Source organism: Callospermophilus lateralis, chromosome 1, assembly GCF_048772815.1.
Source record: "Callospermophilus lateralis isolate mCalLat2 chromosome 1, mCalLat2.hap1, whole genome shotgun sequence".
NCBI classification, from domain to species: domain Eukaryota; kingdom Metazoa; phylum Chordata; class Mammalia; order Rodentia; family Sciuridae; genus Callospermophilus; species Callospermophilus lateralis.
Window position 1 is genome coordinate 74,472,287 of NC_135305.1, and position 22,431 is coordinate 74,494,717.

The 22,431-nt window shown below is 34.6% G+C and overlaps 1 protein-coding gene across 4 annotated transcripts in view; it reads right to left on the reverse strand.

The window, feature by feature from the left end:
* Crppa (CDP-L-ribitol pyrophosphorylase A) overlaps positions 1 to 22,431 on the reverse strand; it is a 302,194-nt gene that overhangs the window by 271,848 nt on the left and 7,915 nt on the right. For all 4 annotated transcript variants that reach the window (XM_076863146.2, XM_076863121.2, XM_076863136.2 and 1 more), the window contains exon 2: positions 20,901 to 21,177. In XM_076863146.2, the coding sequence (XP_076719261.2) occupies positions 20,901 to 21,177 (277 nt within the window). The remainder of the gene's footprint in view (positions 1 to 20,900; positions 21,178 to 22,431) is intronic.

The window sequence follows — 22,431 nt, forward strand, 5'->3', positions numbered from 1 at the left end:
TATCTTAGCAAAATATTAAAAGCCAAAGGCAATTAAAAACCATGAAAGCAGCAAGAAAATGATTTATCATTAACAAAAGATCAGCAATAAGATCAAAAACTGACTTATCAGAAAATTGGACAGTTAGGTAACATATTCATTGCAAAAGGAAAAAAATCCATAAGAGATTTTTGTAATCAGCAAAGCCAACATTTAAATAATAAAAACAGAAATTAACAGAATGCTTTGCTAAGGGATTAAACACACCACACACACAGACACACACACACTCCCACCAACAGCAAATCTAATCTAAAAATGTAGTAAAAACACTTATTGCTTCCTTTTCATGAATTGGTTATAAAAGTAAATGAATAGTTAATTGATTAGCCTATCATATGTTGAAATGTAATATTTACCAAAACAAAGAACAAAAGAATTTAATAGGAAAAAGGTGTACAGAAGTAAGGAAATGACAGTGGATAGGAAAATGAATTCATACTAATAAACTGAATATTGCAAACATGATACTTATACACACACAATTCTCCTATGAGCTTCTATAAAGAACAATATAAACTAATAATTGAGATGATGAATTTGAGTTTCTGACACATACAGATGTAACATGCTTACTAATAACTTGGGGGGAAAGAATACAGCAATATAAGAATAATGCTTCTATAGCTCACTCGAATTAAGATAGCATTATTTGCAATGCCAATCAAAATCCGAACGGCATTTCTTGTGGAAATAGATAAAGCAATCATGAAATTCATATGGAAAAATAAAAGACCCAGAATAGCAAAAGCAATTCTAAGCAGGAAGTGTGAATCAGGAGGTGTAGCAATACCAGATTTCAAACTGTACTACAAAGCAATAGTAACAAAAACAGCATGGTACTGGTACCAAAACAGGCGGGTGGACCAATGGTATAGAATAGAGGACACAGAAACCAATCCACAAAATTACAATTATCTTATATTCGATAAAGGGGCTAAAAGCATACAATGGAGGAAGGATAGCATCTTCAACAAATGGTGCTGGGAAAACTGGAAATCCATATGCAACAAAATGAAACTGAATCCCCTCCTCTTGCCATGCACAAAAATTAACTCAAAATGGATCAAGGACCTTGATATCAAATCAGAGACTCTGCGTCTGATAGAAGAAAAAGTTGGCTCCGATCTACATATTGTGGGGTCAGGCTCCAAATTCCTTAATAGGACACCCATAGCACAACAGTTAATGACTAGAATTAACAAATGGGACTTACTTAAACTAAAAAGTTTTTTCTCAGCAAGAGAAACAATAAGAGAGGTAAACACGGAGCCTACATCATGGGAACAAGTTTTTACTCCTCACACTTCAGATAGAACCCTAATATCCAGAGTATACAAAGAACTCAAAAAATTAAACAATAAGAAAACAAATAACCCAATCAACAAACAGGCCAAAGACCTGAACAGACACTTCTCAGAGGAGGGCATACAATCAATCAACAAGTACATGAAAAAATGCTCACCATCTCTAGCAGTCAGAGAAATGCAAATCAAAACCACCCTAAGATACCATCTCACTCCAGTAAGATTGGCAGCCATTATGAAGTCGAACAACAACAAGTGCTGGCGAGGATGTGGGGAAAAGGGTACTCTTGTACATTGCTGGTGGGACTGCAAATTGGTGCGGCCAATATGGAAAGCAGTATGGAGATTCCTGGGAAAGCTGGGAATGGAACCACCATTTGACCCAGCTATTGCCCTTCTCAGACTATTCCCTGAAGACCTTAAAAGAGCGTACTACAGGGATACTGCCACATCAATGTTCATAGCAGCACAATTCACAATAGCTAGACTGTGGAACCAACCCCAATGCCCCTCAATAGATGAATGGATAAAAAAAAATGTGGCATTTATATACAATGGAGTACTACGCAGCACTAAGAAATGACAAAATCATGGAATTTGCAGGGAAAAGGATGGCATTAGAGAAGATTATGCTAAGTGAAGCTAGCCAATCCCTAAAAAACAAATGCCAAATGTCTTCTTTGATATAATGAGAGCAACTAAGAACAGAGCAGGGAGGAAGAACAGGAGGAAAAGATTAACATTAAACAGAGTCATGAGGTCAGAGGGAAAGGGAGAGAAAAGGGAAATTGCATGGAAATGGAAGGAGACCCTCACTGTTATACAAAATTACATGTAAGAGGTTGTGAGGGGAATGGGAAAAAAATAAGGAGAGAAATGAATTACAGTAGATGGGGTAGAGAGAGAAGATGGGAGGGGAGGGGAGGGGGGATAGTAGAGGATAGGAAAGGTAGCAGAATACAACAGTTACTATTATGGCATTATGTAAAAATGTGGATGTATAACCGATGTGATTCTGCAATCTTTGTAATGTCTTGAATAACCAATAAAAAAAAGATAGCATTATTGTGGGCTCCAGAGAAACCTCAGAATATAACAAAAAATTAATGAATTAGAGGATTTAAAATGTTCCAATAGAAAATATTCCTCTATACAAATCAAAAACACTTAGATCCATCTCATCCCAGTCAATATGGCATTTTTTTAAATATTTATTTTTTAGTTGTAGTTGGACACAATACCTTTATTTATTTTTATGCGGTGCTGAGGAACAAACCCAGGGCCTTGCATGTGCTAGGCAAGCACCCTACCACTGAGCAACAAACCCAGCCCCCTAATATGGCAATTTTCAATAAACAAAAAACATTGATAAGGATGTGGGGGGAAAGGTACACTCATACATTGCTGGTGGGACTGAAAATTGGTGCAACATTTATGGAAAGCAGTGTCGAGATTCCTAGAAAACTTGGAATGGAACCACTATCTGACCCAGCTATCCTACTCCTTGGTTTATACCCAAAGGACTTAAAATCAGCATGCTACGATGACACAGCCACATCAATGTTTATACTAGCTCAATTCACAATACCTGAACTATCAAATGAACCTAGATGCCCTTCAACAGATGACTGGATAAAGAAAATGTGGTATAGATACACAATGGAATGTTACTCAGCTATAAAGAAGAATGAAATTATGGCATTTGCAGGTAAATGGATAGATCTGGAGAATCTCATGGTAAGTGAAATAAACCAATCCTCTGATATGTTAATTCATAATAAGTTAGTGGGGCTGGGAAAGAACTGAGGTACTTTGAATTAGGCAGAAGGTAGTGAAGGGAGGGTAGGAGTAGGAAGGATAGTAGAATTGGATAGTAGAATTGAATTGGACATCATTACCCTGTGTACGTACATGACTACACAATCAGTATGCTGCTACTTCATATACAATGAGAAGTTATACTCCATTTATGTATGTGTCAAAATGCATTCTACTTTCATGCATAACAAATTAGAATAAAATAATCTACATTAAATAAAATAGTCCTCTAATACAGAAGCAAGCAGTAGAGATCAAAAACATAATACAAGAAAAATCAAATGCAAACTGGCAGACATAAATCCAACTATATAATACATTAAATATGTATGGATTTAACAATTCAATCAAAAGGCAAAATTTGCCAAACAGGATTTTTTTTAAAAAATCCAACTATATGCCATCTTCAGGATACACAATTGGAAAAGATACAAATAGGTTTAACATAAAAGACTGTAAAATATTCATATATAGTACATATACCTTAAAATTTTTATAATATTAGTAAGTAAGGCTGTCTTATAAAGAAAAGGGTAAATCCATCAAGAACATTTAAGAATTGAACACAGTCACCTAACAGACCCCTCAAAGCACATGAAAAAACTGAACTGAGCAGAGAAATCAACAGTTGGCAACATCAATAACCCATTTTCAATAAAGGATAGAACGAAGCAGACCAACATGGAAATAAGAGACTTGAAATACACCATAAACCAAACAAACCTAACAGGCATCCATCCAACACACCACCCAACAATAGCAAAACACAGGTTCTTAAGTGCACATGGAATATTATCTAGCACAGACTGTGGTGGGCCATAAGACAAGACTCAATAAGTGTCAAAGAATTATAATTATACTAAGCAGTTTCTCTGCTTAGCATAGAAAGAAACTAAAAATCAATTTGAGAATTTTACCAATATGTGGAAGTAGAAAAATCACTACTAAAAAAATATGAATCAAATAAATCACTAGAGAACATAAAAATACTTTGAGATGAAAATATAGACAATATGAAAACATTTAATGAATGCACCTAAAGCAGACCATAAATGCAAATTTTTAACAGTAAGTACCTGTATAAAAGAAAACAAGTCAAAATTGTAACTTTCTACTTAAAGACACTGGAAAGAAAATTATACCTAAGGCAGATATAAGATGAGAACAGAAATAAATTATTGACTTCTTTAAGAAAAAAACTAAAATATGATTCTTAGAAAACAAAGAACCAGTAAACCTTTAGTAACCAAAAATAAAGAAATTAGTGAAATCAGGAGTGAAAATATTTTCATATAAGATTGAAAGAAATGTCACTATAAACAACTGAATTTCAGCAAATTAGAGAATAGACGAGATGACTAAATTGAGAAATTATAAAAACTAATTCAAAATTGTAAAGTCAGATTAGATCTTCGGCACTAAGAATTTAAAAACATCCCAGAGTGAAAAGTCACTGCACGGCTTCACTGGTTATTGCCAAAAAAAGGTTTAAGAAAACAGCATTAACTGCTTATAAAGTTTAAAAAAAAAAAAAAAACATAACTTTTCCAACACGTTTTGTATAACTAGTATTGCCTAATGCAAAAAAAAAAAAAAAAAAAGCCATCACAAGGAAATAAAACTACAGACCAATATACTTATGAATGTACAATTATCCTCAAAATAGGTCTCACCACACCGTATCCTTAGAGGATTGGTTCCAAAACAGCCTGAGCATACCAAAATCCCTGAATGCTCAGGTCTGCTATATAAATTTCAACATACTTGCATAACTACACTCATCCTCTCATGTACTTTAAATCTTGTTATGGTTTGGATGTGAGGTGTCCCCCAAAAGCTCACACGTGAGACCATGCAAGGAGGTTTTGAGAAATGACTGGGTTACAGCATTAACCTAATCAATGAATTAATCTGATGGCATTACTGGGTGGTAACTGGAGGCAGGGGCAGTGTGGCTGGAGGAAGTGGTTTATTGTGAGGTGTGGCTATGGGTATATATTTTGTATCTGCAGAGCGGAATCTGCTTTCTGACATGGGCTGCTTCTCTGCCACACTCTTCCTCAATTGTGTTCTGCCTCACCTTGAGCACTAAAGAATGGAGCTGGCCTTCTATGGTCTAAGACCTCTGAAACTGAGTCCTTAAATAAACTTTTCCTTCTCTATAGTTGTTTTGGTCTGGTCTTTTAATCACAGATCAAAAAACTCGACTAAAACAAATCTCTAGCTACTTCATAGTACCTAGCACAACATAAATGTTATGTTAATAGTTGCTATGCTATGTTGTTGAGAGAACAACAAAAAGTAGTTTTCATGTGTTCAGTATGAGTGCAGTTTTTTCCAAATATTTTCCACCTGCAGGTGGTTGAATCTATAATGTGCAACCTAAGAATATGGAGGCAGACTGTACTTACAAAACAAATTCAGCAACAAATAAAAGGTATTACACACCATGACCAAATGGATTTATTCCAGCAATGCTAGGTCAACACACACACAGAGTAATGAATAAAGGACAAACCACGTGAACATTTTAATATATGCATAAAACTGCACAAAATAAAAAATCATGAAAAAAGTATACAAATTAGAAACATAAGAGAACTTAATCTGATAAACAGCATCTATGAAAAACTCACTTAATGGTGAAAGACAGAATGTTCTCCTTTTAGGATCAGGAAAAGGACAAGAAAATCTACTGTTACACTTTTATTGAACAGTAAAGGAAATTTTAGCCAGGAAAATTAACTGAAAAATTGTAATGGAAGCTATCCAAAAGAAATAAAACTTTCTCTATCTGCATATGGCAGCATTTTACAATAGATATCCCTTATGAACTCTTTAAACAACTGTTAGAATAAATTAAGACATAAAATAAGCTTAATGTATAAAATTAATCTTATTTCTGTATAGTACACAAAAAATTTCAAAAAATCCATTTACCAAAATCAAAACAATCAAAAATCCATCAAAAAAATCCATCAAAACCAAAATAGGAGTAAGTTTAACTGAAAATTTCAAAAGTTATACTCTGAAAAATAAAAAAATAAAAAAAATCCTGCTCCTAAGGGCCAACATCTTCATTTACATACCATTACCCATTTCCTCTCAAGTGCTCCTATATAAATAGTCTCTTTATATCCTTTCTCAATTTCTACAACTCTATTGAAATACCAGTAGCATACAAACATGCTAAAACATTTGCCAACATTAAATCTGTCCTATTTTCATCATATATCTTTCTCTAGCTCACAAATTTCTGTACCCATGTGTGAACCAAAACTAAATTATCTATACTACCTTATATCTCCAGTTTCTTTCCTCCCAAAATTCCTAGAATCTACTTTAATCAGGATATTACCTCCTGAACAAAAACATATTTACCAAGGTCAACAATAACCCACATTGAAAATGTAAAAATTACAATTGTACTTGGCAGAGTGTTAGCTCGGCTTTTCAAAACATTTGCAAGCATTCTTTCTTTTCATATTACTACTATATCCTAAAATTTTTAAATGGTAAAGTCATATATAGCTGAGATTCCAGACGTCTCTATCTATACTCACCTATAGACAAACACAAGTCCCATGAATTTCAAACACCATCTATATGAAAACTTCTGAGCATATTTCTGGCCCAGTCTCTCTTCAACTATGAATTTGTATATCCAAAATACCTAATGATGTTGCCAGTCAAAATAAACATCTCAACTATAACATTAAAATCATGGGGGCTGGAGGTATAGCTAAGTTGGTGGAGTGCTTGACTCACTCACATGCATAAAGCCCTGGGTTCAATCCCCAGCACCACACAAAAATAATAATAAAGTGACATAAAGGCTCATTTATGCCACTTAATAGAACTTCTTTCAGTGCATATAACATCTTAGCCAGTTTATTATTGTCTACAAAATGAAAAACCTTAACCATGTGTTTTATTACAGGCCTCTCTAGCTTTAAAATTCTATTTTTAAGGAATGCCCCCACCCCATCCCCAAAATCTAAGAGTTCCAAGTCTCCCTAACAGCAGTCATATTCCTACAGAATAATAGGTATCTGATGGCTATTTCCCAAACAAAAATAGCAACACCAATTTGAAAAGATGGCAGAATATTGTCAAATATTCATCCAAAATATCCACAATACAGTCACATATGCAGAAAGCATCGATTTCAGCAGTGCATATGAGTAGATAGTCATTTTAGATTCTTACTGTGGTCCCACTTTCATTCTATGATCTAGTTCATGTAATACTTATATTCATTATTTAAAAATTGGATAACTACATTCTGGTATCATTTTACATACTTTTCATATGCACCCATCATCGAGCTTCCTTTAAAAGAGGACCTGGGAACCCCCAAAACACATTTCTCTCTCGAGCTAGCCTGCATTCTCCCTTGAATGTGTTATCTGCTTTCCTAAATAAATCTGTCTACTCCTCTGAGTGGCATGTGCTGAAATTGTTTTCTCCTCACATAAGTCAAGCACTTCACTGGTTCCGACGAGTTTCCAGGGAGAAGGGGAAACATGATTCAGATACCTCTTTTCTCATGACAATTCCTTTATTTATACTGTTTGTTTAAAAAAAAGGATTTGTTGAACACCTTCATAGTACCTAGCCTAAAGTTCTAATGATTCAGACAAAAAGGAGACAACTGTTAAGGATCTTAAAGTCTAGTACACATAGCTGATAAACACAACCATGATTACAAGATAAGGTAATGAAAAATACTGGAGATAGTAAACCCAGAGTTCCAGAGACAGGGTGGGAGCCTCTAACTGCCTAAATCATTTTCAAATGCTTGACACACATGGATAAATGATTAAGCAAACTACTTCTTAGAAAACATTTAAAGATCTCTAAAAATTTTAGGATACACAAATATGTATATCATTTTTAAAAAACTGGACCACAGAAGTAGTTAAAGAAGTGTTAAGAAAATGGGGATGGGATTTCTTGAGCTAGCAGTTATGGAAAGTTATTAGACAGCTATAGTGATCAAGACAGCGTAGGAAAAATAGACCAATGGTAAGAGTCTCAACAGACCCATGCATACGTAGAAACTCAATACATGACTGAGGTGCAGGGTAAGGAAGAGATTGTTCCATAAATAGTGCTGGAACAGTGAGTTACATTTTCAAATAAAAATGAAATTGGTCTCCAAAAAGTAAGTTTTGAATTTTACATTCCTAACACTTTTAAAGGAAAAATGATAATTCATGACCTCAGTATAAGAAAAAAAAAATCGAACCAGATTCAAAAGTCATAAAGGAAGACATTAGTAACTTTTACTTTAACAACAAAAAAAAAATGTTTTTCATCACAAAATACTATTTACAGAACATAGCATAAAACTGGCCAAGTATTAGTATCCAAGTGTTAGTTGTCATAGTTCCTATAGCACAGTATTTAAAAAGTAGAAGACAAAAGACATGCATATTTCATTAAGAATATCTGAAGTCCACAGATATGAAAAACTACCCCACCTATTAACAAAATGCTAATTTAAGATCGAGGGAAAGCATTTCCCAATAACTTTAATGGAAAAAAATAAGCCTAACAATATTAAGTAATCATGAGGATGCAGAGCAGCTCAAATTCCTATTACAAATCATTGATGAAATTATAAGTTGATACGTTTGGAAACAGATTTTCTGTTAAACCTGACAGAATCAAATCATCACACTAAAGAAATCATCCCACACATGCACCTGAAGACAAGTTTAACAATTTTCATACTAGAAGCATCTGCATTAGCAAAAACCTAGAAAAAGTCATCCCTAAAATAAACATGTATGCATGAATGTGATATATATGTGAATGAAATATAGCTGCACACATTTACATGAAATAGTTTATCTTGCACAAAACAAAGTTCAAGGATACATAACCAAAATATTCCTTAGGGACACATGCTTCAAAACTAGAAAGAGAAAATAAAGCTCAGGTAATATTATCCATTTGGGGGGACTAAGTAAGACAGGGGAAGAAACAGTTGCAAATTAGAGCTAATGTTCTATTTTACCAGATGGCAAACACAGAGGTGTCCAAATTTCTCCACATATTTTCAGCATTTAAGAAGGAATTTTTAAAATGTGTATTTAGAGGCTATCATGATTCTTTTAAAAGAGAAAGTTTTTAATATTTATTTTTTTAGTTTTCAGGGGACACAACATCTTTGTATGTGGTGCTGAGGATCAAACCCGAGCCGCACGCATGCGAGAGCGTGCTACCGCTTGATATTGAGAGCCACAGCCAAAGGGGCCCCAGCAAACTTCCAGCTGCCAGCTGATGATTGGCTCACAGGAGCCCCAGCAAACTTCCAGCTGCCAGCAAACTTCCAGCTGCCAGCTGATGATTGGCTCACAGCGCCCCAGCAAACTTCTAGCTGCCAACTGATTGGCTCCACTGCAGTGATGCTCATTGGGCTGTTTCCCCGCCCTTTCAGACCATGGAGCTGCTCATTGGGGGACTTTTGGATCCGCCCACGCGACCCAGCCAATTGGCTTCAAGAGCACTAGGGGTGGGGGAGGGGAAGAGGCTTGTAGGTGGTGGCAGTTGGGCTCTGAGGGAATTCCTGAGGAGCTGCGTGGTGCTGTGTGTGTGTGTGTTCTAAAAATGAAGTTTTTTTCTTTTGACAAGTGGCTCCTGAATTGTGCCCAGCCAGACTGCGGCAGCATGCATGCCAGCCAAGCACGCTACCGCTTGAGCCACGTCCCCAGCCCCTATCATGATTATTAAAAACTAGATTCTCAGGAGCAAAATACATCCATAAAACAGGATCAATTAATTTCAAGAATTAGTACACTCTTGTCTACGAAGCCTCAAGATCAGTAGGAAAAATACTACAGTGTGAAGAGTACTGAATGACAGCAATTTCAAGGGTCTTAGTAAACAAAAGGCCCATGGAGAAGTCATAAGTTAACTCTTTTGCTGACCCTTCTGTCTCTCACCTAGCCATCTGGTAAAAACAGATACAAAGATGATAATGCTAACAGGTCTGTACTCCTAGAGTTGTACTCCTAGAGTTGTTTCTTTTAACACCCTTGGGTTTAAAAACAAACATGCAATAAAACTAAGTTTTCTGAGAAAAAAAATATCAAATTATGACAAATTTAGACAAATACAGTTACCGACCGACAAAATATATCTGGGAAATTTGTTTATATGAACCATCATTCAAGTTAGCAAATCAAAATGTCCCCTTAGGTATTAGCTTAAGAAGCTCTGAATGGAAGTTTAACAACTCAGCACCAGGGTGATTACTTATCTCTCACACTAATCTATCAAAGTATTTACACATGTCAATCATGAAAGACATCAGGTAAAAATCATAAAATGCAGAATAATGAACCCCACCTCTAATTTTTTGTTTTTAAACACAAAATTGAACAATCCCTATGATCCATCAATGCAGCAGGTACTAACATGTATTCCTCGGGCATCCAAATTCCAGCTAATTATGACAATGTACAACAGAAATCTTCCAACTATATAATTATAATTTCAGCTAGCCGAGTTGTGTTCAGTCAGAGGCTAATGTTTATAAAATATATTTAAAGCTAACCTATTGGTGATTAAGAGTGTTTGGATTTTTTTTTGAGGGGGTGGGGGATATCAGGGATTGAACTCAGAGGCACTCAACCACTGAGACACATCCCCAACCCTATCTTGTATTTTATTTAGAGACAGGGTCTCACTGAGTTTCTGAGTGCCTCGCTGTTGCTGAGGCTGGCTTTGAACTCATGATCCTCCCATCTCAGCCTCCCAAGCCACAGGATTACTAGTGTGCATCACCATGCCCAGCAGGTTGGAAGTACTTTATAAAAATATGAAATATTCTGTTTGAATAAATTGTACATACAAATTATCCAATATGGAAATAAAGGTGTTTTAGCTAAAACTATGTTAAAATTACCATGTAACTATGCAAAATGTAAGTATATATGATATGTGCAACAAAGAGCAATAGACAGGCCAAGCGCAGTGGCACATGTCTGTAATCCCAGCAGTTCGGGAGGTGGAGACAGGAAGATCGCAAGTTCAAAGTCAGCCTCAGCAATGGTGAGGCACTAAGCAACTCAGTGAGACCCTGTCTCTAAATAAAATACAAAACAGGGCTAGGGATGCAGCTCAGTGATTAAGTAGCCCCGAGTTCAATCCCCAGTGCCAAAAAAAAACACACAACAGAGTCTCCATTCATATGCTAAACTTAAATTATATTTAATTAGGAATTAATCTTAAATCTAATGTGATCAGGAATATTATACTGTATATTAACCTTATTTATTTCATTTTAATACCTAGCTATTCATCTGTCTTGACCTTCTACCAACTTCATTTGAAGTTAATTCATAGAACAAATACAAAGTAACTGAAATCCAAACAAAACCTTTCAAGTAGTAGCTTCTCCAGCATAAAAAAAATACACGTTTCACCTTGTTCCATGGAAGTCCCTGGAATAGTTCAATGTATATCCTAGGAATTTTTCCAAAGTTAAAATGCCTAAACTTTTCACCTAAATAAAGTTAACGTAACTGTTTTGTCACAGAACTGCTTCTTCAACCCTAGGATTTAAATTGGTATAAAGTTTTTTATTTTCTTTTTCTGATAATGACATGGAATCCAATTTCCCAGGAAAGATCATTACCTCACCCACAAAGAACTATAAATTTGATTTTCATTTCACTGATCATAATAAAATGCAGGTGATGAGTCATAGTTAATTCCACTTAATAATCAAGTATCCAAACGGTCAAAAATCTGTCAAATGATTTTCCATCTCTAAAATATATACCCAAAATACATGGCATAAAGTTATAATACTAGTTGTAGAAAAGCATACTATTCTGGATGCACACAGAAAAACAATGATAGGATTTCCAAGTACTGTTAATCATGTTAAAGAATCAGAGATTACACAGATACACTCAAATCATAATATTTCTAGTTTCATTTTCCAAGAGAAATAAAGATCACAGATTTTAATTAAAAATTATTTAAAAGTATTTAATGAGATTTATTTCAACCCAAAGAAATGATTTGTATATAAACCTTTGGTTTTAAGTGTGCTGTAACATTCTACCACTACTGAAGGTTTTCTTAACCTGTCCAAGGAACAAAATATTCAGAGTCATTTTTAAACTCATAGTATATTCTATTTGCTTATTACATTAGTAAGCATTATTCGCCTTGTTGAAGAATAACAATAATTCTCTAGAGAAAATATGGCAGAAAATATCCCCCAATAAAAGTACCCACAGATATTTAAGAGGATAAAACTGCAGAGAAATCCTACAAGAAGTTCATTATTAAAATGGCAAATGAGTTAAATTAGATCTAAGGCAACTTTTATCACACCAGAATTCACAATAGTCAAGCTATGGAACAAACCTAGGTTTGTTTGGATGAACAAAATGTGGTATATACACACAATCGAGTTTTACTGAGTCATAAAGAATGAAATTAAGGCATTTGCTGATAAATTGATAGAAATGGAAAATATCATGCTAATAAGCCAGACCCACAAAGTTAAGGGTTTAATTTTTTTTTCCATATTTGGAAGCTATACCAAAATAAGAGGGAAAAGAAAAATAGAAAAGGGAGAAAGGAATCCCATGAAAATGAAAGAGATCAGTGGAATAAAGGAAGAGAATGAGAAGGGAAAATGGACAGGAAAAGAAAAGAATGTTGGAATGAACCTGATCAAACTTTCCTATGTACATATATGAATACACTATATAACGAACTTCAAAAAAATCTCAAAAAAATCTAAGTAATGAATTGAGAAAACAGAGGAAAGATGATTATTAAAGAGATAAGACTTTTGAAAGAACTAATTAGAACTCCTGGATGAAAGGCCAAGGTTCATTGTCGGAGATTAAAATGCACACACACAGATAGCAGTAATAAAGATGAAGCACTTTACTGCAAACTGGTGCTAGCTTATATAGAAAATGAGAGTCAGTTATCTTAAACCAGGAAGCTTCCAGGGCCAATCATAGTAAAGGTCAGGTCATCACCTACGGTGCACACAGGACCACCCTGCATAAGATTCATGGGGGGCACGAACTGTCCACAAGTACGGAAGACGGGAGGGCCAATTAGAAGGTTTTCAAAACAACTTGTTATCCACCCACTGGCAAGTTGCCTGCCGCCATGTTGCATTAGGGTCTCCTTATTTGAAGGCCCAGGGAGTTCTAGCTGCCCACTGGCAATTTGCCCATTGCCCTGTTTGAAAGGCCCAGGGAGTTCTCAGGGAGACTCCCAAAACTGGAAATAAGACAAAAAAATCCAATATAAAATTCAGTTGCAAGTATCAACAGATTATATAGAAACAATTTCAGGCCTTGAACATAGTATATGAAAACTCGAACACTGAGTTTAAAAAAAAAAAAAAAAAAAAAGATAAGTATATACAAGAACTGACAAAATTGAGAGACCAAATGCAAGAGTCACTGGAATTACAAAGGCTAATTATATTAATGACCTTTTTTACTAACAGAAATTATCCAAACCTTAGGAATAAGCTGGAAATTCACATACAGGATTCTTACAGAACCTGAAATAAAAAGATCAAAAATAACCTCTCCAAGACACATTATAATCAAGATGTCTAACAGCATACAGATCAAATATTAAAAGCCACAAAAGAAACATCAGGTCACATCTTGGGCTAGGGTTGTAGCTCAGTAGAAGAACACTTGCCTAGCACATGTGAGGCACTGGGTTCAATCCTCAGCACCACATTAAAAAAAAAAAATTATATATATATTCTGTCTGTCTGTACTAAAAAATTCAGGTCACATCTAGAGGCTGGTTAATAAGGATTACTTCTAACTTCAACTTACACTTTAAAATCCAGTATGGCTTGGAATGACCCAAGTTCTAAATTTAAAAAAAAAAAAAAAAGCCAATTAAGATTGATTCTAAAGGATAACTTGGCTGAGAAAACAAAGAATAAAAACTTAAAAACAAAGAATAAAAAAGAATATGTGAGCACGAAGCCAGTTCTACAGAAAACATGTAATGAAAAGCTACACATAAAAGAATTCACAAACCCAGAGCTCTCAAATGAGGTTCACTGAAAAGGCAGACAAAGGAAAACCAAATTAAATATATAAAACAAAATGTCAAGAATCAACATCTCTCAATCACAACTTTGAATGTAAATGGTCTAAGTCCCTAAAAGACATAAGACTGGCAGACTGACTTTAAAAACAAGATCCAACCATATTCTGTTTCCAAGAGACTCATCTTACAAAGACATTCATGGGCTAAAAACAAAAGGAATATTCCATGCAAATGGAGTTCTAAAACACAAGTGGCTATTCTCATATCTAATGAGGCATATTTCAAGAAAATTAATCAGGAGATTAATTTCAGGTAAGGGGAACGATTCAAAAAGAATATAACAGTAGAAAATATATATATCCCAAATGACAGTGCACCTAATGACATAAAAAACCTCTTGGCATAAAGTTTCCCAATAAAATACAGGGAGATTTCAATACACCCTTCTTACCAATAGATTACCCAGACATTAAAAAAAAAAAAAAAAAAAATCAGTAAAAACACTTAAAATTTAACAAAAAATAAAAAATTAAAAAACACTATAAATCCTCAAATATTCCATGAAATAGAAATGGAGGGAATATCCCAATTTATTCCATGAAGTATCACCCTGATAATAAAACAAGGACATCCAACAGACACCTATAAGATATTGCATCCAATAGCAGCTCAATTCACTTTCAACTCAGCAGCTCTTCCAAAATAAATCATTTTACAACACAACGAAAGTCTTAAACATGGGAAAATTCATCCCATGGGATCAAGATGGAATAAAATTAGAAAATAAAAAAAAAACATAAATTAGAAATAAAATTAGATATCAAAAATAAAAATCAAAAATAAAGTTAGAAATAAAGAAAAAAAACCCAGAAACCACATGAACACATGCAAACAAACTATATACACTTTGATCAATGGATCAAGAAATGAGAGACACAGAAGAACTTTCTAGAATCAAATGAGAATAGTGATAAAATGTACTAAAACCTCTGAGACACTATGAGATTGGTTCTAAGAGGAAAGGTTATAGCATTAACTGCCTACAATAAAAATACAGAAAGATCCCAAATAAACAACCTAATGTTATATATCAAGGCCTAGAAAAGCAAGAACAAATTAATTCCAACAAAAGACAGGAAATAATTAAGAACAGAGCCAAAATTAAGAGAGTATTTCAAAAAGCTATATAAAGGATCTATATAATAGAGTTGGTATTTTGAAAAGATAAATATTGATACATCCTCAGCCAAATGAACAAAAGGAGAGAAGGCCAAAATCAACAAAATTAAAGATGAATTTTGTACACACACACACACACACACACACACACACACACACACATCACTGCAGACATTTCTGAAATCCTGAAAGAGCATCATTAGGGACTATTGTAAATCATTCCAGTAAATCAAAGATATTGTCAAATTTCTAGACACATACAACATACCCAAATTGAACCAAGAGGATATAGAAAATCCAAACGGATCATTAGCAAATAAGATTGAAGCATTAAAAAATAAATAAGAAAAAAAAAAAAAACAGAAGGATTCTCATCTAAATTCTACCAGATCTTTTTTTTTTTTTTTTTAAAGAGAGAGAGAGAGACAGAGAGAGAGGGAGAAAGAGAATTTTAGTATTTATTTTTCTTAGTTTTCGGTGGACACAACATCTTTGTTTGTATGTGGTGCTGAGGATCGAACCCGGGCCGCACGCATGCCAGGCGAGCGAGCTACCGCTTGAGCCACATCCCCAGCCCTCTACCAGATCTTGAAAGAAGAATTAACGCCAAGCTTCCTCAAATTATTCCATGAAATAAAGCTTCCTCAAATTATTCCATGAAATAAAAAGGAAGGAAACACTCCTTAATTCCTTCTATGAATTGAGTATCACCGACACCAAAGCCAGATTAGAACACATCAAGGCAAAAACACCATAAACCAATAACACTATGAGCATAGTTGCAAAGCTCCTTTAAAAAATGCTAGCACTCTTCATTCAAAAATATGTTAAGAAGATTGCATATCATGATCTAGTTGGTTCTATCCCAAAGATGTAAGATTGGTTCAACATACACAAATCAATAAATGTAATCACATAAATAGCATCAAGGACGAAAATCATATGATAATCAACAGATGCAGAAAACGCATTCAACAAAACTCATTACCCATTCATGTTTAAAAATACTGAAGAAATTAGGCACAGAAGGAACTCAACCCTTCTCAAGTTTGATAAGCCAACACACAGAATTCAGAAAATAAAAGATATGCTGAGTTTTATTACAAGAGATATAAATCAACCAATCCACAAATGAAGACACATAGGATATGATATGGGAGAGTCCTCAATGAAAAGTTTACATGCCCTCTGTCCCTGAAGTCAGGGTGCACCAGTCCCAGCACATCAATGTATTAAGTTCTCAGTGTTGGAGTGGAATTTTTATTTGAGTTTCTTTATGTAGGTATGACTAAATGAATCACTGGCCATGCAATTCAAGTCAATTTTCACCCTCCTTTCTCTTCCCAGATGTTACTCAAGTTCAAAGGCTCAGCCTTCTTATCACATCGTTGGTCTTTCCAATGACCAGTTAACATCCAAAGTCATGTCATGTCATTAACATAATCCCATATGTAATCCAAGGGGCTCAGGAATACAAAAATTCCTATTATTTGAGAAATTCAAAGTATTTCTATTTTTCTGGGTCTGGGGCTATAGCTCAGTGGTAGAGCACTTGCCTCATACATGTGAGGCACTGGGTTCGATCCTCAGTACCACATAAAGGTATGTGTCCGTCTACAAATAAAAAAAAATTTTTTTTTAAAGTATTTCTATTTTTCCCCTCACAGGAAACTGTTTCAAAGGCAAGTCAAATTCTTTATTGCACACAGTCTGAAAATGCACATTCAATTTGTAAATCATAAAGCCACAAGAGATTTTGGTGAGAACAGTCAAAGAAGAAACAAACCAGATGGCTATGTATTGGGGAATAAATTGGGAGTGTGGAAGTAGTTACAGTAAGTATGACCTATTTCTGTAAGAAGTTCAATTAAGATGACAATTTATGCAAAGAGGTGTGAAAACAGAGAAAGAAGATGCACAAGTAAGCAAGTGCATTGCTCCAGGAGCAAGTCTTTAGGAGATTGCTTGGTTGATACTGCCTTATGTTCAATTTATGCTACTATTCTCACCCACCTTCTGGAGGTTTTCAACATTCCAACACACTTTAACATTTTCCTTATATGAGATCCTTGTTGCCATTTCTCTCTTTACATAATTATGCACAACTATACAATTACTTCATCCTTTGAACAGATAAAAAGGCTTCTACTTTTGGCAAAGAAACAAGGACCAAATATCTTGAAAACCTCTTACAATAAAAAGGATCAAGAAATGTAGGGAAGACCTTGACAAACAACCTTTTTTAAAGTATGACTGAACTCAAAAACATTTTGGGAGTGATAAACATCATAATAGAAGCAAAGGAAATAAGATGACCGCGATACTTGTGTTAACCAGAGGCTTTGTTTAAAACACAGATGAAAAGTAAAGAGTATTATCTTAAACCTATGCTATTAGCTAGAACTGTGGGCCCCACACAAAGACCCATGAGGGACAGTACCTTCATTCAAAAGGTAAACAGCAAACAATATTTTCTACCTTGCCTCTGGAATTAGGAAGCAGAGACAATCTCTGAGAAGTCATAACAGACAGTTTGGCTTCATGTGGGTACAGTTTGATTTAACATTACCAAAGGATCTACAAAACCTGAAGCCAAGAATTAATGTAAAGTTGTTCCAAGGTGGTAAAGTGCTTGGAATTTTTGGCAGAAGGAACATAAATCCATGCTTCAAAACACACCCTATTCCATGACCAAAGGATTATTGCTGATAAAGTCCTGCCAAACATGAGCTTACAATTCAAATTATAAAGCAAAGGAGGAAATAAATCATGAGCAAAAGTGAACGGGAATGAAAAAAGTTGGAGAACTACCAAGAAGTGCAATTAGCTATAATGTATAAGTTGTTTCAATATTAAAAGACAAAAAAAAGTAAAAACAAAACAAAAACTAATCCCATTTGAGAAAGGAGCTCCAAATAATTGAAAATTATTAGTATTTTTAAAAATTTTAAACAGGGTATGAGAAATGGTTAATTGAAGACATGGATTAATGGTTAATTACCTAGGATGTAACATCCAAAAAAAAAAAAGGGGGGGGGGATAAGTAGGGCACAGAATCAACATTGAAATCATATAATTAGAATCAACATTGAATCAGATAACTGAATCATAATTTCGTAGAATAAAAAAATGAATCAAAGTTTATAAAGAACAAATCCAAAGCCAAGAGAATAAAAAAAATCCATGTCTAGACACATCATAGAAACAACAGCTATGAGAAATAAAATATAAACATTCAGAAAGAAATAGAAGATTTTAAAAGGAATACAATTTTTTTTTAAAGGGGCGGGGGGGGCAGCGCTGGGGTTGTGGCTCAGTGGTAGAGCACTCGCGCATGGGCAAGACCCTGGGTTCGATCCTCAGTACCACATAAAAATAAATAAGTGTCCAACTACAACTAAAAAAGAAATTTTAAATAAAAAAAAAAACTTTGGATAGAATTTGAAAACTAAGCTTACAAAAAAAAAAAAAATCGGTTAAGGAGTCTATATAAAATTTTGTGAGAGAACAAAGGAAGCCATGGGGAAAAAGTCTGAAGCAACTCTAAGCAAAGTCAATAGAATTTTCATGTAATATGGTAGCACATGATGTAGATCACACTTCTATAATTTGTTGACAGGTTTAAAAGATGCCAATACTTCCCACCAATGTAAAAACTTCAACTACCAGTAGAAATCTCAATTGCATTACATGATTACAAGTCAGAACAGTATTAAAGTTGGCAGAATGTAGTGCCTAGAGTTAACTGAGGCTATGAGAACACTGCCCAAAGGTTGTAAAGAAATTTTGAATAAACAAAACTGGTTACTAAGTGGCTCCAGGGAAAAAAATACGTTGCTTACTCTTTCAGATTAGCTTACTCTAGTTTTGAGCTCTTTCACAACGCTTAAAAAGTAGTAAATAACCAATAGCAATTTGAAATGTTTCTTGCCTACAAATATGCAAATTAATTCTGTCCAGTGGAGGTTCACTAGACTCAGCTATGGAGATCCCAGTTTTATCCGTTTTTTAATTCATTTCAACATTTCTTTGTAAGCCACAGAAGTTTGTGTTTCTCTGGATTCATTTTTGAACCAGTTGTAATATTTGTCTGGATTTCTTATGATAAATTAAGGAAGCCTACTACAGTGGTGCACACCTTTAAACCAAGTAGTCAGGAGGCTACAGCCGGAGGATCACAAGTTAGAGGGCCGTCTGCAGAATTAAGCCCAACCCCATCTCAAAAATAAAAAGAGTTGGGGATGCAGCTCAGTGGTATAGCACCCATGGGTTCAATCCCCAGTATGCCACAAATTCATATTACTCTTTTTGAAAATTATCTTTTAGTATCAACAAAAAACAAAGCAATGTCTCTAAAAGAGACCATATTTCTGAAGATTGCATCAAAAAAATAAGTTGTAAAGTTTGGGTTTTGAACTAGTTCCTTTAATGAGTAAGTTTTTACAGACTTCATAAAGCATAATTTGTTGGTTTCATTTAAGGTGATAATGTGACTATCTTAAATTATGTTCTGATTCAAAAACTTAGAAAATTACATGGTCTAATAAGAATTCCCACAAATGTTGAACTAAATAACTGATACATTTTACATGCTTTATTTAATCACATGTAAAACAATGATATCCCTGGCATATTTCTAGAGCAAGATAAAACTTTTTTGCCTTTTCAGACACAACCAAAAGTATTTCCAACCAGAAAACAACCTTAATTTAATGCTGTTTATTTTTACAAGTAGGGAAAATGTGGTCTAAGAGGTTTAGAGTTAAGGACACTAGACCATTAATAATCAGAAAACCTAGAGATTTGGGCCTTGGGTCTATCCAACTTGACAGCCTAGTTCTACTGGACTATACTTCCTCTGTGCAATAAATTTTTTCCACAGTCCTAAATTTAGACCGCAATTTTCAGTTCATTATTATTATATTAATAGAATTTTACCTAGGAATAGGGGAATACAGTATGTTCTAGGGATTACAATAGGTGTTCTGTTATCCTGTGTTTATTTTGGTATAATAGAGAAACAGTCCTGTCATCTCAAAATTATTCATCTTAAAGGGGTACCAAAATCTCATATGGTGATTTGTACTAGAAAATACACCAATTTTGAAAATTCAAACACAAAACTGAACTCCATGAGCCACATATTTGTTAAATATCTGTATCCTGTACTTTTGAGACTTCTTTGGCATTTAACACAAATGCTTATTTAATTCCAAAGTTCCATTTAAACCTATAGTCTACTGACATCATTATTGCATTCTCATCCAAACAGCTCATTTTACATTATGATAAATGATAGCAAAAAGTGTTCCAGAACAGTCTTACAATCTTCAATACTACGAAGTTCCTAAAACAAATTACCATAACATCTTTATGTCATCAAGCCCACTTTAATGACATTTAAATGCATTCTTATCAAAATTCAGCAAAGTAACACTGTAGTGTTTGCCCTTTTATCTAGTCTCAGGAGTGGAAAATACTTACCCCATGTTCCTTAGCAGCTGTGACAACTTTGAGGAGGATATCTTCCTCAAAAAATGGTCTCACAGCATCATGGATAATCACAACTTCTGGCTTAGAAAGTCTGGAGTTGGGCTGATTGTCTGCCAATGCTTTTAGTCCATTGAAAATCGACCTGTGGCGAGTCACTCCGGCTTCAACTAGTGAGATGCGTTTATGCTTATACTTCTTAATGATATTTTCCATTGCTTCCATGTTCTCTCCAGTTACCACCACAATAATGTCCTTTATCCAACATGCTCTAAAAGAGAAGTATTTAGACATGTCATATGTATCAATTCTTAGACCCCTAAGGCTAACAGAAAACTGAACTGCTGCAATAATAAATATCAGTGTATTTACATAGGGAGACTAAAAACTAATAACCAAGTAAGTTCCACGCATTTTTATTAGGGGCAGTAAAAAGGCTGATGGAAAACAACCAGTAAATGTTTCATACCATAGGTATAGACAGTGCTTCACATGTATGCAGAATATTTTAGTCTAGTATACCCCATATCAGCTGTTACATTTTTTAGTTAAGTTAAATTTGAGCTGGGTGTGGTGGCGCATGCCTATATACCCAGCAGATTGGGAGGCTGAGGCAGGAGGATCTTCAGTTCAAAGCCAGCCTCAGCAATTTAGTGAGTCCCTAAGGTAAGATCCTGTTTCTAAACAAAATAAAAAAGGCCTGAGGATGTGGCACAGTGGTTAAGGGAGTTCAATGGCGGGGTATTGAAAAAAATATATATAATAATTAAGAGTATCAATAAGTTACCTGGGGAACAGTAAATAGAATTGTGCTTTTAAATTTCCGTTTGTCATAATGTTTTCCCCCGCTCAATGGGATAAGAACAACTTGAAGCACTTTTGAATTCCAGAAATTGACCGTCCCTTTCAAGAAGTTCACTGAGTTGGCAACTGACTATTGAAGTATTAAAGCTGGAAAACTCACTGAACAAAACATAGCTACAGCAAGATAAAGAATGTAGTTTAATTGGGGAAAAACTAATGATTTTGTATAAATGCAGATTAGGTAAAAAATCTCACAGTTCAGTGAAGTTAAAGGAATTGTTCCAAGTTAAAAAATGTAAAACTAGTTTTCTGTTGTAAGATCATTTCCTAAAGAAAGACCTACTGACTTACTGGACTGAAAATAATTCATACTATGACTGGTTACCAAGTTTAAAAGTGTCAGATTTCTCTTGGACACTAGTGCTAAGGAAACCAAGTGTCATTGTAGACTTAATGTTCCATAGCCAACAGGCCCAAAGCAGGACAGCTGCTTCTGACCCATGTCATCAACTCTGAATAAAGGACATTTAAAATTTTTTAATGTCATTATTAGCATGAGAAATCAGATATTCATGCTACAACAGTTAAGACTTGAAAATAAATCAAGTCCTATAATACAAAATAATTAACAAAAATTAAGTACTTACTATGTCTTAAGCATTTTTCATGATTTAACTCATGTAATCTTCACAATAACGTCTGTACTTTCATAATATGGGAA